At 39.4% G+C, this 20786-nt stretch overlaps 1 protein-coding gene across 1 annotated transcript in view; it reads right to left on the bottom strand.

The window, feature by feature from the left end:
- LOC308354301 (putative adhesion G protein-coupled receptor E4P) overlaps positions 1-20786 on the bottom strand; it is a gene marked incomplete at both ends in the record, with an annotated part of 51339 nt that overhangs the window by 25677 nt on the left and 4876 nt on the right. Inside the window, 4 exons of the mRNA XM_080821629.1 lie at positions 767-925; positions 4648-4841; positions 5947-6057; positions 7813-7987. Coding sequence (XP_080677755.1) covers positions 767-925; positions 4648-4841; positions 5947-6057; positions 7813-7987 — 639 coding nt within the window. The remainder of the gene's footprint in view (positions 1-766; positions 926-4647; positions 4842-5946; positions 6058-7812; positions 7988-20786) is intronic.

The raw sequence follows: 20786 nt of genomic DNA on the forward strand, positions 1-20786 counted from the left end.
GAGAACATGAGAGGGGCAAGGGTCGGAGGGAGAAGCAGACTCCCTGCTGAGCGGGAAGCCCAACTCAGGACTCAATCCTGGGGCTCCAGGATCATGACCTGAGGCAAAGGCAGTTGCTTAACCAACTGAGCCACCCAGGAACTCTATTATATTTTCTTTAACCCAATAGGTCCCAAACATTAGATCAATGTATGATCAATGTAAAGGTAAAGAGTTATTCAGGAGATGTTCGACATTCTTTCCCTCTGTGTTGAGGGAGCACAGAACTGTCCCTGTTGTCAATTCTCCATATCAGAGAGAGAAGTTTGTAACATACAATACAATTCACTTATTCTGAGGTTCATTACTTACTATGTCCCCATTCACAGAAGTGTTGGGTATCTTCCACACACTTAGTGGTCCCAGATGCTCGAGGAATATTTGTCTAGGGAATGAATCCCCTTGTAAAATACAGACCCCTGACCCCACACCAGGTTTTCAGAATCCAAATCTCTTGGAAATGGAGCCAAGAATCTGCATTATAAATAAACACCCCACCCTATGGTCTTAGGGACAGGAAACTGTGAGAAGCACTTAATGGCTAACACTTCCAGGTGAACATTCTAGTGATTTCCACTGAAAATGTCGACAGCCTTTCATGAATAGAGGGCTTGCTTTAAAACTGCTCTCTGTTCAATGTCAGAATGCATTCAATCTTCTTTTTACTAGAACTTGATAATGTTCTACTTCAATGAAAGATAAGTTTATTTATAAAAGTAGAGATTACCTTTAAGTTGGTGGATGCCATGAGGATGGCAAAGCTGGAGAGGTGGTTGCAGCTGCAAAGGGTTTGATTTTCATCTGAAGAAATGACTTGACAGCCTTCATTAGACCAAGACGACCCTTGCCAGTAGACACAGATGGACTGCTCATTTTTTCTCTTCATCTGGAGAATAACCACATTGCCTTAGCCCAGTCATAGAATAACTAACATTTACTGATTGTTGTTCATATTCCAAAATATACTAGGCATTTTGTGTCTATTATCTCATTTACTTGTTACAAAACCCTTATAAGGTAGGTATTCATATACTCCTTTTACACAGGAGGAAACTGACAGTTGGAACCTGGTGATAATTGAGGAGATGGGATTCGGGTCCTGGAGTTCTGACTTCAGAGCTGTAAGTCTTAACCATCCTACCTACTGTCTCTCTCATTTGTAAGGTAAATGAGAAGAGGAAAGAAAAAGGAGATCATTTTTGATGTCAAGGCAATGTGATTTCCTGAAGAAGAGAAAATATCTGTCGAATTCCTAACTAGTAGTTCTTTTCTCCCTTGAAATTGTCCTTGTCACCAACAGAGACAACACTGACAGATATCTACATATGTAGGCACCAATCTCTAGACTCAGCATGGAATAACTCGATTAACCTCCACAGCAGCTTATGGTGTAGGTTCTGTTACTCTCCCAGATGAATGTGTTGGGGCATACCCCAAAATACAGTACATGCACAAAAGTGTTGGTTCACTGTTCTGTGATTTGACACAGAAAAGGACTTGCTCATTGAAGCTGCTACAAGTGAACAACTTAAGTATAATGGGCCCCAGTGGGAGGTATAAATGGGTCAGAATGCTTTCACATGGCCACTCAATCATGCCCAAAGTTTGATTATATGAAAGAGACAAAAATCTGTTTCTTTCCTTAATCCAGGTCTAAGGCTGTTTGTAAGAAAAAAAAAAAAAATCCTGTGTTCAGCCAAGAGCTGGGAAAAGGGGGAAATGGTGTCTGAATATTGCTTATTTGATATTTAGAGGTTTTAATTATTTCCTTTGATAGGAAATAAAAGGCAGTAAAAAATATTCTGAGTGCTCACCACTTCCTGTGTTCTGAAATTCCCATGTAATTGCATTAAAAAAAAATCAACAGAGGCTGAGCCTAGAAATTAATGGTATCTAATGCTTTGGAATTCTTACTATGTGTCAGATTTTTTTTTAAAGATTTTACTTTTTTATTTGACAGACAGATCACAAGTAGGCAGAGAGTCAGGCAGAGAGAGAGGAGGAAGCAAGTTCCCTACTGAGCAGACAGCCTGAGCGGGGCTCGATCCCAGGACCCTGAGATCATGACCTGAGCCGTAGGCAGAGGCTTTACCCCACTGAGCCACCCAGGCACCCCTATGTGTCAGATTTTTTAATAAAGGTTTTATTAAGGTAAAAATTGCATAATATAAAAATTTCCCATTCTAACCATTTTTGAGTGGACAGCACCATAATGTTAAATAAATTCACATTTTTGTGCAACCCATCTCCAGAACTTTTTTTTAAATTTGTCAGAGAGAGAGAGAGAGAGAGAGAGAGAGAGAGCGAGCGCGCGTGCGCACAAGCAGAAGGAGAAGAGGCTCCCCACTGAGCAAGGAGCCCAATGTAGGACTTGATCCCAGAACCCTGAGATCATGACCTGAGCAGAAGGCTGACACTTAATCAACTGAGCCATGCAGGTGTCTTGTCCACAACTTTTTTTCATTTTGTAAAACTGAAACACTGCCCATTAAAAAAATAACTCTTCATTTCTCTCCCTGCAGCTCCTGGCAAACATTCTTTGACTTTCTGTTTCTATGAACCTGACTACTCTGGGGACCTTATACAAAATGGAAGATTACAGTATTTTTCTTTCTGTGTCTGGCGTATTTCACTTAACAAAATGTCCTCAAGGTTCATCCCTGTTGTAACATATATCAAAATTATATTTCTTTATTTTTCAAGTTTTTATTTAAATTCTAATTATTTAATGTATATGGTAAAATTGATTTCAGGTGTAGAATTTAGTGATTTATCACTTACATATCACACCCAGTGCTCATTTTTTTAAAAAAGCTAAATACTATTCGATATTATTTCATATAGTAATACTAGGTTCAAGCGTTTGAGGAACAATCATACTATCTTCCATAGTGGCTGTACCATTTAATATTCCTACCAACAGTTCACAGTGATTCCAATTTCTCTCCCTCTTCATCTTATTTTGTTTTGTTTTTATAGTAGCCATACTAATGGATATGAAGTGATATGTCATTGCAGTTTTGATTTACATTTACCTAATGGTTAGTGACTTCCAGCATCTTTGCATATGCTTCTTGAACATTTGTATATTGTCTTTTGAGAAACATGTGTTCAGATCCTTTCTCTATCTCTCTCTTTCTTTTAAATTGAGGTATTTTGTTGCTGTTGTTGACTTGTAGACATTCTTTATGTATTCTGGGTACTAATCCTTTAGCAGGTATTTTCTCCCATTCCATGGGTTAGCTTTTCACTCCATTGACTGTGTCCTTTGATGCACAGAAGTTTTTAGTTTAGTGTTGCCCATTTGTCCATTTCTACTTTTGTTGCTTGTTCTTTTGGTGTCATAACTGAGAAACTCTTGCCAAATATAAGTAATGAAGCTTTTCAACTATGTTTTCTTCTAGAAGTTTGATAGTCCTAGGTCTTACATTTATGTCTTTGATCCATCTTGTGTTCATGTTATGTATGGTGTAAGAGTCCATTTGATCTTTAGCACACAGATATCCAATTTTCCCAGCACCATTTGTTGATGTCAGGCACTATTTTAAGGGCTTTATACACATGGACTCATTTATCCTACACATCAAGAAGGCACATTACTATTACCAATAGCAGAACCTCAGCATCTGGACTGTGCTCAGCACAGAAGGTTGGGTAATTTGCCTAACTAGTGAGTGGGAAGGGAGCTGGGACTTGAACCCAGTTTGTTCAGCTGCAACTCTCCCTGTACTGGTTTAAGAAATGTTCATCAATTATTTGACACTCCCTTCAAAATGTCAAGTCTAACTCCACTTCCTTGGGAGCAGTCTCTCTTGGAGCACTCATGGAAGCCAACTGCCACGCCATGAGAACAGTGAAGCAGCTCTCAGAGAGCCTCACGTGGCAAAAACAGAAGCCTCTTGCTACCAGCCACAGGGTGGATTCACCTTGAAAACAAACCCTTTAGCCTCAGTGAAGTCTGCTGGTGACAACACCCAGCCACCATCTTGACAGAAAACTTTTGAGAAACCTTGAGCTAGAGCCATCCAACAAAGCTACACCCAGATTCCTGACCTAAAGAAACAGAGTGAGATAATAAATTCATATCACTTTAAGTTGCCAAGTTCTGGGGTAATTGTTTACACAGCAAACAACCCCTTTGAAGAAGACAAATCAATTTTAATTTTGGCAAAGTTCTAAAACCTTGAAAACTTTTCTATTGGAATGTGCCTGGTATGATGCCTTGTTACAGCCATTAGGAAGTACTTCAAAAACACCTAAGGACTACCACTGATCTCACATGCTGGTCTGGATTGGTGCCTTCTTAAACCCTGACCAGTTTTATTTGGACCGGTTTGACAAGTCAGACATGTCCAGAGTCTTGGGGGAGAGTTGAGAGGCTGATTCTGAAGTTTTCTCCTCAATACAGCTCAGGGATACCCCAGTTTCTCAGGAAACCATATCACACCCTTGGTTTATTTTGGACTTTCCAACACTGTGTCTCCCAGATGAGTGAGATTCGATTTCATTTTTACAGACTTCCAACCTGTGAATTCATCAGCATGGAAACATTCCCATTTAATTATGAAATCCCTGTACATGTAATAGAGTCACCTGGTTCTCACATACCTTTTCATGCTGAAATGTGAAATTAACAGACACGGAGAGTGAGATGTTCTTTCTGGATCCCACTGTACCACTCACTACCTTGGAGTTCAGGTAGAAATTATGCAATTTTTCCTTTGTCATTAGATTTTCCTCAGACACAAAACTCTCACCGATGATGGGACCAATAGAAGCATAAGATATAAATGCGACAATACCTGGGATAAAGAAGAAAACCCCACCTAGTTTCAGGGATGCCCAATGTAATCTGTGTTAACTTTCACTTGTGAATAATATGCCATATCATTGGAAAAAATAATTTTAGTTCCCATTTATTGAGCCTTTACTGTGGGACATTGTGCTGAGTCGTTCACATAAGTCATAATCATTTTATTTTCAATGTATTTTAAATTTTAAATAGAAATTTCTTCATGACTACCACTCTTGCTAGGGAAGATTTTCTTTGGCATTTTACAGTTAAGGAAAAGATTAAAGATATTTAATAACCAACTTTAGTTTGGAGCTAGGAAAATGTGACGTCATTATTATATTCCCCCCAAATTCCAATGCAAATCAATGAATTGATGGAAGGAATCAAGGAGGAGGGGAAAGAAGGCAAGAGATGAAGGGGAGAGCAAGGAAGTGAAAGAGGGAGAAAAAGACTACTAGCAGGTAAGTTTGCAGGAGGAAAAGGTCATATGAAAAATAGTAAAGGAAAAATCTGAAAGTTGATTAAATTTAGACTTTGCAGAGTTTTTAAAATGAGCTAGACAAATAGGAAATGAGTATGTCATACACTGGAAACTAATGTTATATGTCAGTTTTATCTCAAGTAAAAATTTTTTAAAAATGTAAAACTTAAAGCCAAAAAATAAATGAATAAAAACAAACACAAATATTCAGAAATTTAAAAAAGAGAGAAAGAGCTAAAAGGCTGATTGGTTTCCTCCAGGAAATGGGGAGCCACTCATTGTCCATTTGCAAGGGAAAGACATCTGTTGAAGGAAACCAGCCTAAAGCATTGCAGAGGGTGGAGGTGATTTACGTAAGGAAAAGACATGGGAAGTCATTAAAAAATCTCAACTCTAATCCTGCTCCAACACATCCAAGGTAAACAAAATAGGATTCTTTTCTTTTTCTTTTTTCTGGCTGTAAGAATCCAATGTGAATTTCCCAGACTCTGGCTTTATCAGTGTTATCCATGGAACTTACTCAAGTAACAATAAAATGCTTCTATGAACTGTTTTATTGGAGCAACATGGAATTCCATTGGGAAAATTCTTGGACTGATAGTCTAAGTTCTAGGGCCACCATATAGAGTACCTCCCAAGATTTCTTTCTCAATGGCGGTGCAGTGAATATCCATGGTCTGCTTTTCTGCCTTCAAACTGAGTGTCTTCAGCCTGCAGTTCTCAACCCTTTGTGTTTTGATGGCTAAAAAACAGAGAATGTTGGGTCAACAGCAACATCCACCTGACCACCTGCTCCAATGTGATAATCCTCTGCACTGACACCAAAAAGAAAAGCCCACACACTCATGAACTGATAACTCTTGATTACTGTGGAAAAGAAATGGCCAAACTCCATGGGCACTTAGCCAAATTCAAAAAGTGAACTAGGAATTAATCAGGCACCTTCACTGTTTTCTCTATCATTATTGGAATAAAATACACATAACATGAATTTTACCATTTTAACCATGGTTAGGCATACAGTTCAGTGGTGTTAAGCACAATCACACCCTCACCATCCCTTTCTAGAACTTTTTCATCTTCCCAAATTGAAACTCTGTTCCCATTAAACACGAACTCCTCATGCTTTCACCCACCCCTGGCTCTGACCATCTGCTTCTTGTCTCCATGGATGGGACTTCTCTAGGGACCTCCTATGAGTGGGATAATAGAGTATCTGTTCTTTTGTGCCTGGCTTATTTCACTGAGCATAACATTCTCACGGGTCATCCATGTTGTAGCAGGTGTTAGAATGTCCTTCCTCTAAGACTGAATAATACTATGTTGTCTGGATACACCACATTTTGTTTATCTAGTCATCTATGAAAGGTCACGTGAGTTGCATCCACCTGTTAGCTACTGTGAATAAAGTTGCTGTGAACACGGATGTATGACTATCTCTTTGAGTTTCTGCTTTCAGTTCTTTGGGGGTACAGACCCAGAAGTGGAATTGCTGATTCATATAGTAATTCTATGTTTAATTTTTTGAGGAACCACCAAGAAATTCCACATCATTGTACCATTTTACATTCCCACCAGCTGTGCATAAGGTCTCCATTTTCTCTATATTCTCATCAATGTTTGTTATTTTCTGGTTTTTGTTAATAGCCCTCCAAGTGGATTTGAGGTATTACCCTTGGCTCTTCAACCCAGCACTGACTCACGGGCCAGGAAGGAAGGTAGAAGAGAAAGAACCGTTTCCAAATCAGCAATAGAACGGAACTGAATCCTGTCAATAACCATGTGAGCTTGGAAATAAATTCTCCCTTGTTCAAGACTTTAGATGAGACTCCTGCCCTAGCCAACACCTTCACTGCAGTCTTGGGAGACCCGTCCAAGCAGAGTTCTCAGCTAAGCCATTCCCTGACTCCTGACCCGTGGAAGCTATGAATTATATATGTGTTGTTTGTGATCGCTTGTTATGCAGCAATCACTAAATAATACACTAACCTAGAGTAGGTTTCTCTGAATCTGCAGGATTATAGATGGTGTATACTTTCTTCTACTTGCTGATCCGTATTTCTGTGAATGTTTATAAGAAATAGAGAGGTATGTCCAATCCAAAATTAAAACCACACCCTATTCATTTCCTCTGTCATAGTAGTACTTTATGAAATTGGCTACCTGCAAACTTTTGACGGTGGGTCCATGAAGGAAAAAAATCAAATCCATGAAATGCAAAATTATACCAGGCAGTGCACACTGACTGTGTACTGGTTGAGAGAAGACTGTGGACTCAGACTTGGGTGCAGAGTCTGACTCTTGACTCTTACACCATTTAGGATGCCTGGAACTCAGGCACATTTTCTGGGACTCAGCCCCCTTATTATAAGATAGAGGTAATCACATTTACCCCAGCACTACTAGGAGGATTTTGTGAGGTGATACACAAACTTGGTAGAACAGAGCCTGGCAACAGGGAAGGGGAGCTGTACTTACCATCCTTGTGATTCCTTACCCATAAAAGGCCCTTCCTCCTTCTGTGTTTCGTTTGGATTTCGGGATGCAGCTGCAAGGACGGCCGCTTCTATACTCTGCAGGTAGATTGTCACTAGCTTTGCTTTCTCTTTTTGATTTCCAGGGGTAACTTGGGAAGTGAGGTTTGTGAGAAAATGGTAAGAGTTCCCGATTTCCTGTTAGAAACAAGGCTTGTTAGATGAATGGGAGGCTTTGCAAGACCAAAGTCCTTTAATTGAACAAATTCAAGCTGGTGTTTGGGCCAGATAAATCTACCAATAGCCCTGAGCCCAGGATCTGGCACTGTAAAAGCAAAAGCATGCTGGTTTAATACTTATTCCATAATAAAACCATTCTCCTTCTCTGAGACTTTTGCGGTGCATTTTTCTGTGTTGGGAGAAGACTTTGGTTTTCATTGCCTTTCCACAACATTTTGCCATGTGATAAATTCAAAATTAAATTTGACAAGAAGCACAAAAGAGGAGGTATTTACTCTCATTGACAGAGGTTTGAGGGACCTTAAATCTTTTCTGGGAACATCCCATAACCTTGTATGCACAGACTCCAAAGGAACTGTGTGAAGTGAGAGTTCCTGAATTGGCAAATGCTGGTTGAGCCCAATTCTGAGAATCTTCACATACCTCATATCTTAAGAAGGTAAGTCTCAGTAGACTCAGTTCCTTAGTATGTCTTTCAATACTTTCCAGTATTATAGTAGTGTTTGGTTTTGATTTGGTTAAGTATCCATCTGCATTGGTCAAAGATTCTAAAGTTGCATTTATATAGGATGAGTCTCAACCCCTCATGTATAGTATGATGGCTTTAGTTAAAAATACTATATAATAGGGATGCCTGGTTGGCCCAGTTGGTTAGACATCTGCCCTTGGCTCAGGTCATGATCCCAGTGTCCTGGGATTAAGAGTCCTGCATCAGTCTCCTTGCTCAGTGAGGAGCCTGCTTCTCCCAATGCCTGCCATTCCCCCTGCTTGTTCTCTCTCTCTCTCTCTCTCTGACAAAAAAAATAAATAAAATATTTTTAAAAAGAATACTATATAATACACTGTACATTTGCTAAGAGCTTTCAGGAATGCTCACCACACATGCATAAAGGTAAATGTGAGGAAATGGATATGCTAATTAGCTTGACTGTAGTAATCATTTCATTACATATATGTATATCAAAATATCATCATGTACTCCTTGGATATATAAAATTGTTATTAAAATACATTTTTTATTATGTTCAGTTAGCCAACATATACTACCTCATTAGTTTTTTTTTTTTTTTTTAATTTTTTATTTATTTTCAGCGTAACAGTATTCATTGTTTTTTCACCACACCCAGTGCTCCATGCAATCTGTGCCCTCCCTAATACCCACCACCTGGTTCCCCCACCCTCCCACCCCGCCCCTTCAAAACCCTCAGGTTGTTTTTCAGAGTCCATAGTCTCTCATGGTTCACCTCTCCTTCCAATTTCCCTCAACTCCCTTCTCCTCTCCATCTACCCTTGTCCTCTATATTATTTGTCATGCTCCACCAATAAGTGAAACCATATGATACTTGACTTTCTCTGCTTGACTTATTTCACTCAACATAATCTCTTCCAGTCCTGTCCATGTTGCTACAAAAGTTGGGTATTCGTCCTTTCTGATGGAGGCATAATACTCCATAGTGTATATGGACCACATCTTCCTTATCCATTCATCCGTTGAAGGGCATCTTGGTTCTTTCCACAGTTTGGCGACCGTGGCCATTGCTGCTATAAACATTGGGGTACAGATGGCCCTTCTTTTCACTACATCTGTATCTTTGGGGTAAATACCCAGCAGTGCAATTGCAGGGTCATAGGGAAGATCTATTTTTAATTTCCTGAGGAATCTCCACACTGTTCTCCAAAGTGGCTGCACCAGTTTGCATTCCCACCAACAGTGTAAGAGGGTTCCCCTTTCTCCACATCCTCTCCAACACATGTTGTTTCCTGTCTTGCTAATTTTGGCCATTCTAACTGGTGTAAGGTGGTATCTCAATGTGGTTTTGATTTGAATCTCCCTGATGGCTAGTGATGATGAACATTTTTTCATGTGTCTGGTAGCCATTTGTATGTCTTCATTGGAGAAGTGTCTGTTCATATCTTCTGCCCATTTTTTGATGTAGTGTTCAATAACTCATTAATTGCATGTAACACCCAGTGCTCATCACGGCACATGCCCTCCTTAATAAAAACTCATAGAGATGAGTTTTTTAGAGCAGTTTTAGGGCAGCAAAACTATTCTGTTTGATACTATAATGGTGGACACATGTCATTATATATTTGATAAAACTCACAGAATGGGCAGCATGAACTATGACGCCTAATGGCAACAACTCTGGCCTTTGGGTGACATTGACATGACATTGTAGGTTCACAAAAGCACCATCTGGTGCCAGATACCAGGGCAGACTCTGCATATGAAGGGGGCGAGAATATATGGGAACTCTCTATTTCTGCTCAACATTGCTGTGAATCTAAAACTGCTCTGAAAAACAAAGTCTACTTGTTTTTTTTTTCTCTGATTCAATTTTATTTTTTCAGTGTTCCAAGATTCATTGTATATACACCATACAAGTCTACTTAAAAGGGAGGTGGTGGTGGAGAAGGCATCCACCTGCACCTGGAGCCAAAGGAAAAGAAGCTCAGACCTGTAGGGACAGAGTAGTTTTTCTCTCTCCACAGCTGCGGGACAGCCTTGCGAAACGGGTGCAGATCTCTCTGCTGTTGTCCATAGAACTGCTCAAATTTAACTAAGAGAAAAGAAGAAAAGAAGGATTTGTTATTTTTCCTTTAATCAGCTTGGGCTGGTTGTCTAGTAGTTTTGATAGATGAGCCCCAATTTCATATATCATTTTTTTCCTAATTTTAAAAATTTAAATTCAATTATGGATTTAAATTCAATAATGTACTGGTTTTTTTTTCCAGAGGTAGAGGTCTGTGATTCATCAGTTTTATATAATATCCAGTGTTCACTATATCACATGCCCTCCTTAATGCCCATCACCCAGTTACCCCATACCCTCCACTCCCCTCCCCTCAAGCAGCCCTCACTTTGTTTCCTGTGGTTGAGAGTCTCTTATGATTTGTCTGCCTCTCCCATTTCTTCTTGTTTTATTTTTCCTCTCTTTCTCTATGATCCTCTGCTTTGCCAAACATACTTTAAAACTGGTCGCTAAAACAGCTTTGGCACCAACAAGCCTTGTGACCTTGAAAAAGTCACTTAAATCTCTCTGGGCCTCAGGGTCCCTAATTAAAAACAAAGGAGCTCAGAATATATGGTCTTAGCATTTTCTGTAGGTACTAAAAGTCTTTGATTAATTATATTGGGAGACCAACTATGCACAGTGGCCAATTCAGCTAACATTTTTTCCTTTAACAATTCCATTGAGATATAATTCACCCATAAGACTCATCCATTTAAAGTATATAATTCAATGGCTTTTAGTATATTCACAGATTTGTACAACCATCACCACAACCACAATAAATTTTAGAGCATTTTCAACACTCTCCCCTAAAATCTGCATTCTTGAGCAATCACCCCCAATCCTAGTCCATGGCAACCCCTAGTCTACTTTCTGTGTCTCAGGATTTGCCTATCTGGACAGTTCATATAAAAGGAATCACGCTTTCTGTGACATTTTTTGTCTGGCTTCTTTCACTGAGCATCATGTTTTCAAGGTCCATCCATGTTGTAGCATGTGTCAATGCTTCATTCATTTTTATGGTGGAGGAGTAGCTCATTGTATAGAGTAGGAGTAGCTCATTTTTGTGGAGGAGTAGCTCATTGTATGGATGGACCACATTTCTTTTGTCTACTTAGGAGTTCATGGGCATGTCAGTCATTTCCACTTTCTGGCTCTTGTGAATAATGCCTCTGTGAACACTGGTGTACAAGTTTTTGCGTTGACGTGTATTTTCAATTTTCTTGGTTATATACCTAGCAGTAGAATTACTAGGAATATGACAAATCTATGTTTAACTGTTTGAGGAGTTGCCAGGCTGTTAACCAAAGCAGCTCCATGGTTTTCCTTTCCTGTCAGCACAGATGAGGTTTCTGCTTACTCTCCATCCTCACACCTTCATGACAGCCTTGTTAGATATCCCATGGCAACATGTCCAGCAAATCACTCCCTGGATTCCTGACTCATAGGAATTTAGACACAGTAAATGTTGTTTAAGTCACTAAGTTTGGGGGTCACTTGTTACATGACAATATATATTGAATACACCTGCACACTACGGTGAGGTATCCCTCCCTACATCACCCACTCTATTCTGAGGATGGTCTTCTGTACACTTGTGCAAACACATGAAGTGATGAACCTTACCTGCTTCTGACAGTTCTGAAATGTTGGATCACTACTGAAATTAGAGCAGTTCAAAATGTCGATTTCTAGGACAGGAAATAGGTAAGTTGGGTTAACATCATAGATTCATCACAGGAAACAATGCCATGTCTACTTTAATTAGGAGAGATTTGTCTCCATAATCTTGGAGGATCCCATAATTCCCAAATAAAAAATGGGTCTCCAATTCTACTTTAGTTTTTAAGTAGTTGGGAAGGTTGTAGCTTGACCCTTAACAGGGCTTGTAAAATACTGGTTTCGATCAGAGGGAAGTTGGTGGAAGAATAGGGGACCCGTGTTTCATCTGGTCCTTGAATTCAACTGGTTATCTATCATATCCTTCTGAACAACTGTGAATGAAATCTGAGATCTAAGAAAAGAATTGTTGCAATTCTACAAATAGAAAAACAATCACTGAGGGGTAGGAGGCAAGGTTGTGGAAGAGTAGGGGACCTTGTTTCATCTGGTCCCTTGAATTTAGCTGGATAACTATTAAACCATTCTGAATAGCCATGAACTCAGCCTGAGATGTAAGGACATATATCTGGAACTCTACAAGTAGAAAACTTTTTTCTCCTTGCTTTTTTGCAAAGTAGGAGGTATGGAGACATAAATCTGAGGGGAGGTATCAGAGATAAACGGAAGGCGGAGGGAGCCTCCAGAAGCTGATTACTGGAAAGTGATAGAGCCCTGGGGGGCAAAATCAGAACCCTTAGAAATCTGCTTCAGTGCAAGACATCCCTGTCTGAAAGGGGCTCAGGGGATGAAATGGGCAGAATTCCAGGTGAGTAAATGTGGTCTTGGGATCCCAGGAGTCACAGAACTAACTGGGTTGCTGAACTGGTAGAGTGCCCAAGCATTGGAGTGGGGAAACTGGTTATAGCTGGGGAGCCCAGGAGGGGAATCTTAACTCAGGTTGCCATAAACCATGAGCCAGGCTTATGGGGTGACTGCTCTCCACCTGAGCACCTTTAAAAAGACTGGAACATGTGCACTGCCTGCCATCCCTTGGGAGGAGTTAAACAGGTGTGCCCATGACCAGGCAACAGCTCTTGGGTGCGGCCTCAGAAAGGACAGTATGGTGACAGTCAGCCATCCCCCTGGGAGTGGTGGAATGGGTACATGCATGAGCCTGCAATCTCTCTCAGCCCCATGGTACACAAAGGGCAGTAATGCAAGTCCCTCAGAATCCCCCTAGGAGACTGCCATGGACACCTACCACAGGAGTTACGGAGTTTGACACACATAAAAGTGAAAACTGTTTGTCCAGGAGGGTTTACTGAAGTTGGGGAGTGGACTTTGATCTTTCAGCTCTGGGGCTGGAGAATGGGGCACGGTCATTTTTATTCTGATCCTCTAAAGAGGCGTGGAAAGCCCTCAGGGAACAAACCCGCACAGAGGACCAGCTTACATTGAGACCAGCCCCCTGGCAAGGGGAGGAACAACTCAACCCAGAAAAAGACACCTGAGAAGCAGCACGGCAGGCCCCTCCCCCAGAAGACTAACTGGAGAACAAGTGCACACCTAGCTTAGGGATCCCACAAGATTGTAAAACTCCAGTGCTAGGGGAAAATATTATATAGAACTTGAGGATTTTCTCATGATCTATTTATCTTTACGTCTAAAATTTTCTGTGTTTTTTTTTGTTGTTTTCTTTTTTCCCATTTCAATTAGTTTCTTATTTTATCAACTCTATATTTTTAATTCACTTTTTAAACTTTTTTTTTACATCTATATTTTATAGAGATTCACTTCATTTTTGGCCTTTTTGTACTCTATATAATTTTAATTTTTTATATATACAAGTTTTGCTTTCTTTGCAATTTTGGGATTTAGTGTCTTTGAACACAAAGACCAAAATTCACCCAGGAACAAATGGATCCCACTTCTTTTTTCACCCTGTGAGACTAATCTTCCTCCCCCCTTTTTTTCTCTTTTTATTTTGTTTTCTCTTGTTTCTGTTTGCTTTTCTGTTTTGGTTTTTGACCACTTTGGATTTGTCTAATGTGTATTTTGCTTGGCTGGTGATTGATATTTTTTTATTCTGTTCACTTGCTCACCCATTCTTCTCTGGACAAAATGACTAGAAGGAGGAACTCAAAACAAAAGAAAGAACCAGAAGCAATGTTCTCTGCCACCGACCTAATTGATATGAATATAAGTAAGATGTCAGTGATGGATTCAGGACAGCAATTATAAAGCTAATAGCTGGGCTTGTAAAAACATTAAAAGACAGTAGAGAATCTCTTAGTGCAGAAATGAGATCTAATCACACCAAACTTTAAAATGCTATACTGGACATGCAGCCTAAATTGGGTGCTCAAACAGCCAGGGTGAATGAGGCAGAAGAGAGTAAGTGATCTAGAAGACAGGTTGATGGAAAGGAAGGAAGTTGAGGAAAAGAGAGAAAGACAGCTAACAGCCCATGAAGAAAGGCTTTGAGAAATTAATGATGCCATGAAATGAGCCAATGTCAGAATTATTGGGGTGCCTGAGGGTGGAGAGAGAGAGAGGCCAGAAAGTATATTTGAACAAATCATCACTGAGAACTTCCATAATCTGGGGAAGGAAACAAACATTCATGTCCAAGAGAAAGATACAATGTCTCCTGAAATCAATAAAAATAGTTCAACACCCCAACATATAATGGTGAAGCTTTCACATTTTAGAGAAAAAGAGAGAATCCTGAGAGTAGCTTGAGACAAGAAGCTCCTTATTTATAGAGGGAGGAATGTCAGACTTAACATCAGAACTATCCACAGATAATTGTCTTTCTCTGTTTGACTTATTTCACTTAGCATAATCTCCTCCAGTTCCATCCATGTTGATGCAAATGTTAGGTATTCATCCTTTCTGATAGCTGAGTAATATTTCATTGCATATATGGACCACATCTTTATCCATTCATCTGTTGAAGGACATCTCAGCTCCTTCCACAGTTTGGCTGTTGTGGACATTGCTACTATGAACCTTGGGGTGCATATGACTCTTCTTTTTATTACATCTGTATCTTTGGGGTAAATACGCAGTAGTGCATTGAGCACTGGGTGTTATATGCAAAGAATGAATCATGAAACACTACATCAAAAACTATTGATGTACTGTATGGTGACTAACAACATAACTTTAAAAAAAAAAAAGGAATTATCCACAGAAACCTGGCATGCCAGAAAGAGCTGGCATGATATATTTAGCGTACTAAATGAGAAGAACATACAGCCAAGAATACTTTATACAACAAGGCTTTCATTCAGAATGGAAGGAGAGATAAAGAGCTTGCAGGACAGACAAATTAAATGAATATGTGACTACTAGGCTAGCCCGGCAAGAAATATTAAGGGGATCCTGTAAGCAAAGAGATAGCCCAGGAGTGACATTGAACAGAGACAATTTACAGAAACAGGCACTTACAGGTAATACAATGGCACTACGTTCATATCTTTCAGTAGTCTCTCTGAAAATAAATGGGCTATATGCTCTAATCAAAAGACACAGAGTATCAGATTGGATTAAAAAAAGCAAGACCCATCCACATGCTGTCTACAAGAGACTCATTTTAGACCTAAGGACACCTCCAGACTGAAAGTAAGGAAGTGGAAAACCATTTATAATGCTAATGGATTTCAAAAGAAAGCTGAGTTAGCAATCCTCATATCAAAGTAGATTTTATTTTATTTTATTTTATTTTTATTTTTTATTTTTTAAAAGATTTTATTTATTTATTTGAGAGAGAGAGAGAGAGAGAGCATGAGAGGAGAGAGGTCAGCGGGAGAAGCAGACTCCCTGCCAAGCAGGGAGCCCGATGCGGGACTCGATCCTGGGACTCCAGGATCATGACCTGAGCCGAAGGCAGTCGCTTAACCAACTGAGCCACCCAGGAACCCCTCAAAGTAGATTTTAAACCAAGACTGTAGTAAGGGATGAAGAGGGACTTTATACCATAGTTAATGTGTCTATACAACAAGAAGACCTATTTATAATTGTAAATATTTATGTCCCTAACTTGGGAGCAGCCAATTATATCAACCAATTAATAACCAAATTAAAGAAATACATTGATAACAGTACAATAAGAGTAGGGGACTTCAAAACCCCCTCACAGCAATGTCAAATAATTAAATAAAAATCTTTAAAAAAAGGAAACAAGACAAGAAACAAGTGTTGGAGATGATGTGGAGAAAGGGGAACACTCTTACACTGTTGGTGGGAATGCAAGTTGCTGCAGCCAGTTTGGAAAACAGTCTGGAGATTCCTTAAGAAATTAAAAATAGAGCTACCCTATGACCCTGCAACTGCACTACTGAGTATTTACCCCAAAGATACAGATGTAGTGAAAAGAAGGGCCATCTGTACCCCAATGTTCATAGCAGCAATGGCCACAGTTGCCAAACTGTGGAAAGAGCCAAGATGCCCTTCAGAATAAATTAAAAAAAATATGGTTCATATATACAATGGAATATTATGCCTTCATCAGAAAGGATGAATACCCAACTTTCCTATCAAGATGGACAGGACTGGAGGAGATTATGCTGAGTGAAATAAGTCAAGCAGAGAAAGTCAATTATCATATGGTTTCACTTATTTCTGGAGCATAAGGAATAACAAGGACATTAGGAGAAGGAAAGGAAAAGTGAATTGGGGGAAACCAGAGGGGGAGATGAACTATGAGAGACTGTGGACTCTGAGAAACAAACCCTTGGAAGGGAGGAGGTTAAGGGGATAGGTGAGCCTGGTGGTGGATATTAAGGAGGGCACATATTGCATAGAGCACTGGGTGTGGTGCATAAACAGTGAATCTTGGAACACTGAAAAAAATAAAATTTAGAAAAAGGAAACAAGAGCTTTCAAGGACACACTGGCTAGATGGACTTCACAGATATATACAGAATATTCCATCCTAAAACAAAGAATACATATTCTTCTCAAGTACATACGGAGCTTTCTTCAGAATAGATCACATACTGGGTCACAAATTAGGTCTCAACCAGTACCAAAAGATTGGGATTATTCCCTGCATATTTTCAGGCCACAGTTTTGAAACTTGAACTCAACAACAACAGGAAATTTCTAAGGAACTCAAATAATTGGAGGTTAAATAGCATCCTGAAGAATGAATGGGTTGACCAGAAAACTAAAGAATTTTAAAAATTCATGGAAACAAATGAAAATGAAAACACAACTCTTCAAAACCTTTGGGATATAGCAAACACAGTCATAAGAAGGAAGTACATAGCAGTACAAGCCTTTCTTGAAAAGTTCTCAAAATTTTGGAGAATAGTCTCAAATATACACGTTAACCTTACACCTAAAGGAGCTGGAGGAAGAACAACAAATAAAGCCTAAACCAAGTAGGAGAGGAGAAATAATAAAGATAAGAACAGAAATCAATGAAGTAGAAACCAAAACAATAGATCAATGAAACCAGCAGCTTCTTCTTTGAAAGAATTAATAAGATGAAAAAAACCCTTGCCAGACTTATCCAAAAGAAAAGAGAAAGGACCCAAATTAGTAAAATCATGAATGAAAGAGGAGAGATCATGACCAGTACCAGGAAATACAAACAATTTTAAAAATGTATTATGAGCAATTCTGAGCAATTCTGTACCAATTAGGCAATCAGAAAGAAATGGATGCATTCCTGGAAATTTATGAAACTGAAACAGGGGCTCCTGGGTGGCTCAGTGGGATAAAGCCTCTGCCTTCGGCTCAGGTCGTGATCCCAGGGTCCTGGGATCTCTGCTCAGCAGGGAGCCTGCTTCCCTTCCTTTATCTCTTTCTGCCTGCCTCTCTGCCTACTTGTGATCTGTGTCTGTCAAATAAATAAATAAATAAATAAATCTAAAAAAACAAAAACAAAACTGAAACAGGAAGAAATAGAAAATCTGAACAGATCCATAACCAGCAAAGAACCTGAAGCAGTAATTAAAGATCATCCAACAAACAAGAATCCAGGGCCAGATGGCTTCTCGGGAGAATTCTACCAAACATTTTATAATTTTTAATTTTTTTATTGTTAGTCACCATAAATATGTTAGTCACCATAAAATACATAATTAGTTTTTGATGTAGTCTACCAAACATTTAAAGAAGAACTAATACCTATTCTTTGGAAGCTGTTTCAAAAAATAGAAATGGAAGGAAAACTTCCAAACTCTTTCTATGAAGTCAGCATTACTCTGAGCCCCAAACTAGACAAAGACAAAGGAGAATTACAGACCAATATCCCTGATGAACATGAACGCCAAAAATACTCACCAAGATATTAGCCAATAGGATTCCACAGTATATTTAAAGGATGAATCACCAAGACTAAGTGGGATTTATTACTGGGATGCAAGCATGGTTCAACATTTGCAAATCAATCAACATGATACATGATACATCTCATTAATAAAAGAAAGAACAAAATCCATATGATTCTCTCAACTGATGCAGAAAAAGCATTTGACAAAATCCAGCATCCTTTCTTAATTGAAACTCTCCACAGTGTAGGGATAGAGGAAACATAACTCAATGTCATAAAAGCCATCTATGAAAAGCCCACAGTGAATATCATTCTCAGTGAGGAAACACTGAGAGCCTTTCCCTTAAGGTCGGTAACATGACAAGGATGTTCGCTCGCACCACTGTTGTTCAGCATAGTACTAGAAGTCCCAGCCTCAGCAATCAGATAACAAAAAGAAATAAAAAGCATTCAAATGGGCAAAGAAGAACTCAAAGTCTCACTCTTCACAGATGACATGATACTCTATGTGGAAAACCCAAAAGACTCCATCCCAAAATTGCTAGAACTCACAGAGTGATTCAGGAATGTGGCAGGATACAAAATAAATGCGCAGAAATTAGTAGCATTTCTATACACTAACAATGAGACAGATGAAAAAGAAATTAAAGACTCAATCCCATTGGGATGCATGGGTGGCTCAGTTGGTTAAGCTTCTGCCTTCATGTCAGGTCATGATTCGAGAGACCTGGGACTGAGTCCCGGATCAGGCTCCCTGCTCAGTGGGGAGTTTACTTCTCCCTCTGCCTCTTGCTCCCCCTGCTTATGCTCTTTCTCTCTGACAAATGAGTAAATAAAATCTTTAAAAGGGAATCAATCCCATTTACAATTGCACCGAATACCATAAGATATCTAGGAATAATCCTAACCAAAGAGGTAAAGGTTCTGTACTCTAAAAACCATGGAACACTGGGGCGCCTGGGGGGCTCAGTGGGTTAAAGCCTCTGCCTTCGGCTCGGGTCATGATCCCAGGGTTCTGGGATCGAGCCCTGCATCGGGCTCTCTGCTTGGCGGGGAGCCTGCTTCCCCCCCTCTCTCTGCCTACTTGTAATCTCTATCTGATAAATGAATAAAATCTTTAAAAAAAACCCAAAAAAACCATGGAACACTTATTAAAGAAATTGACAAAAACACAAAGCAATGGGAAAACATTGCATGCTGATAGAATGGAAGAATAAATATTGTTAAAATATCTATGGTACCCAAAATATTATAAATATTCAATGCAATTTCTATCAAAATGCCATTGACATTTTTCACAGAGCTGGAATAAACAATCCTAAAATTTGTATGGGACAAAGGCTCTGAATAGCCAGAGGAATGTTGGAAAAGAAAACCAAAGCAGGTGGCATCATGACACCTGACTTCAAATTATGTTACAAAGATGTAATCATCAATACAGTATGGTACTGACACAAAAACAGACACAGATTGATGGCACAGAATAAAGACCCCAGAAATGGACCCTCAACTCTATGGTCAACAAATTTTTAACAAAGCAGGAAAGAATATCCAATGGAAAAAGGACAGTCTTTTCAACAAATGGTGTTGGGAAAATTGGACAGCCACATTCAGAATGAAACTGAATCATTCTCTTACACCATATATCAAAGATAAACTCAAAATGGATGAAAGACCTAAATGTGAGATAAGAATCCATCAAAATCCATCTCTCTCTGCCTGCCTTTCTACCTACTTGTGATTTCTCAAATAAAGAAATGATTCTTTAAAAAAAAGAGGGGGTGCCTGGGTGGCTCAGTGGGTTAAGCCTCTGCCTTCAGCTCAGGTCATGATCTCAGGGTCCTGGGATCGAGGCCCACATCGGGCTCTCTGCTCAGCAGGGAGCCTGTTTCCCCATCTCTCTCTGCCTGCCTCTCTACCTACTTGTGATCTCTCTGTCAATAAATAAATAATTCTTTAAAAAAGAAGAATCCATAAAGATCCTAGAGGAGAACATAGGTATCAATGTCTTTGACCTCAACCACAACAACTTCTTGCTAGAGATGTCTCCAAAGGCAAGGAGACCAAAGGAAAAATGAACTTTCAGGACTTCATCAAGATAAAAGGTCCTGCATGGCAAAGAAACAGTCAACAAAACTAAAAGGCAACCTATGGAATGGGAAAAGATATTTGCAAATGACATCAGATCAGATAAAGGATTTGTATCTAAGATCTGTAGGGAACTTATGAAACTCAACACAAAAAAAAACCAAATAGTCCAGTCAAGAAATGGGCAGAAGACATAAACAGCCATTTCTCTGAAGGAGACATACAAATGGTCAACAGACAGATGAAAACATGCTCCACACCC

This window comes from Martes martes, assembly GCF_963455335.1.
Source record: "Martes martes genome assembly, chromosome: 1".
Classification (NCBI taxonomy): Eukaryota; Metazoa; Chordata; class Mammalia; order Carnivora; family Mustelidae; genus Martes; species Martes martes.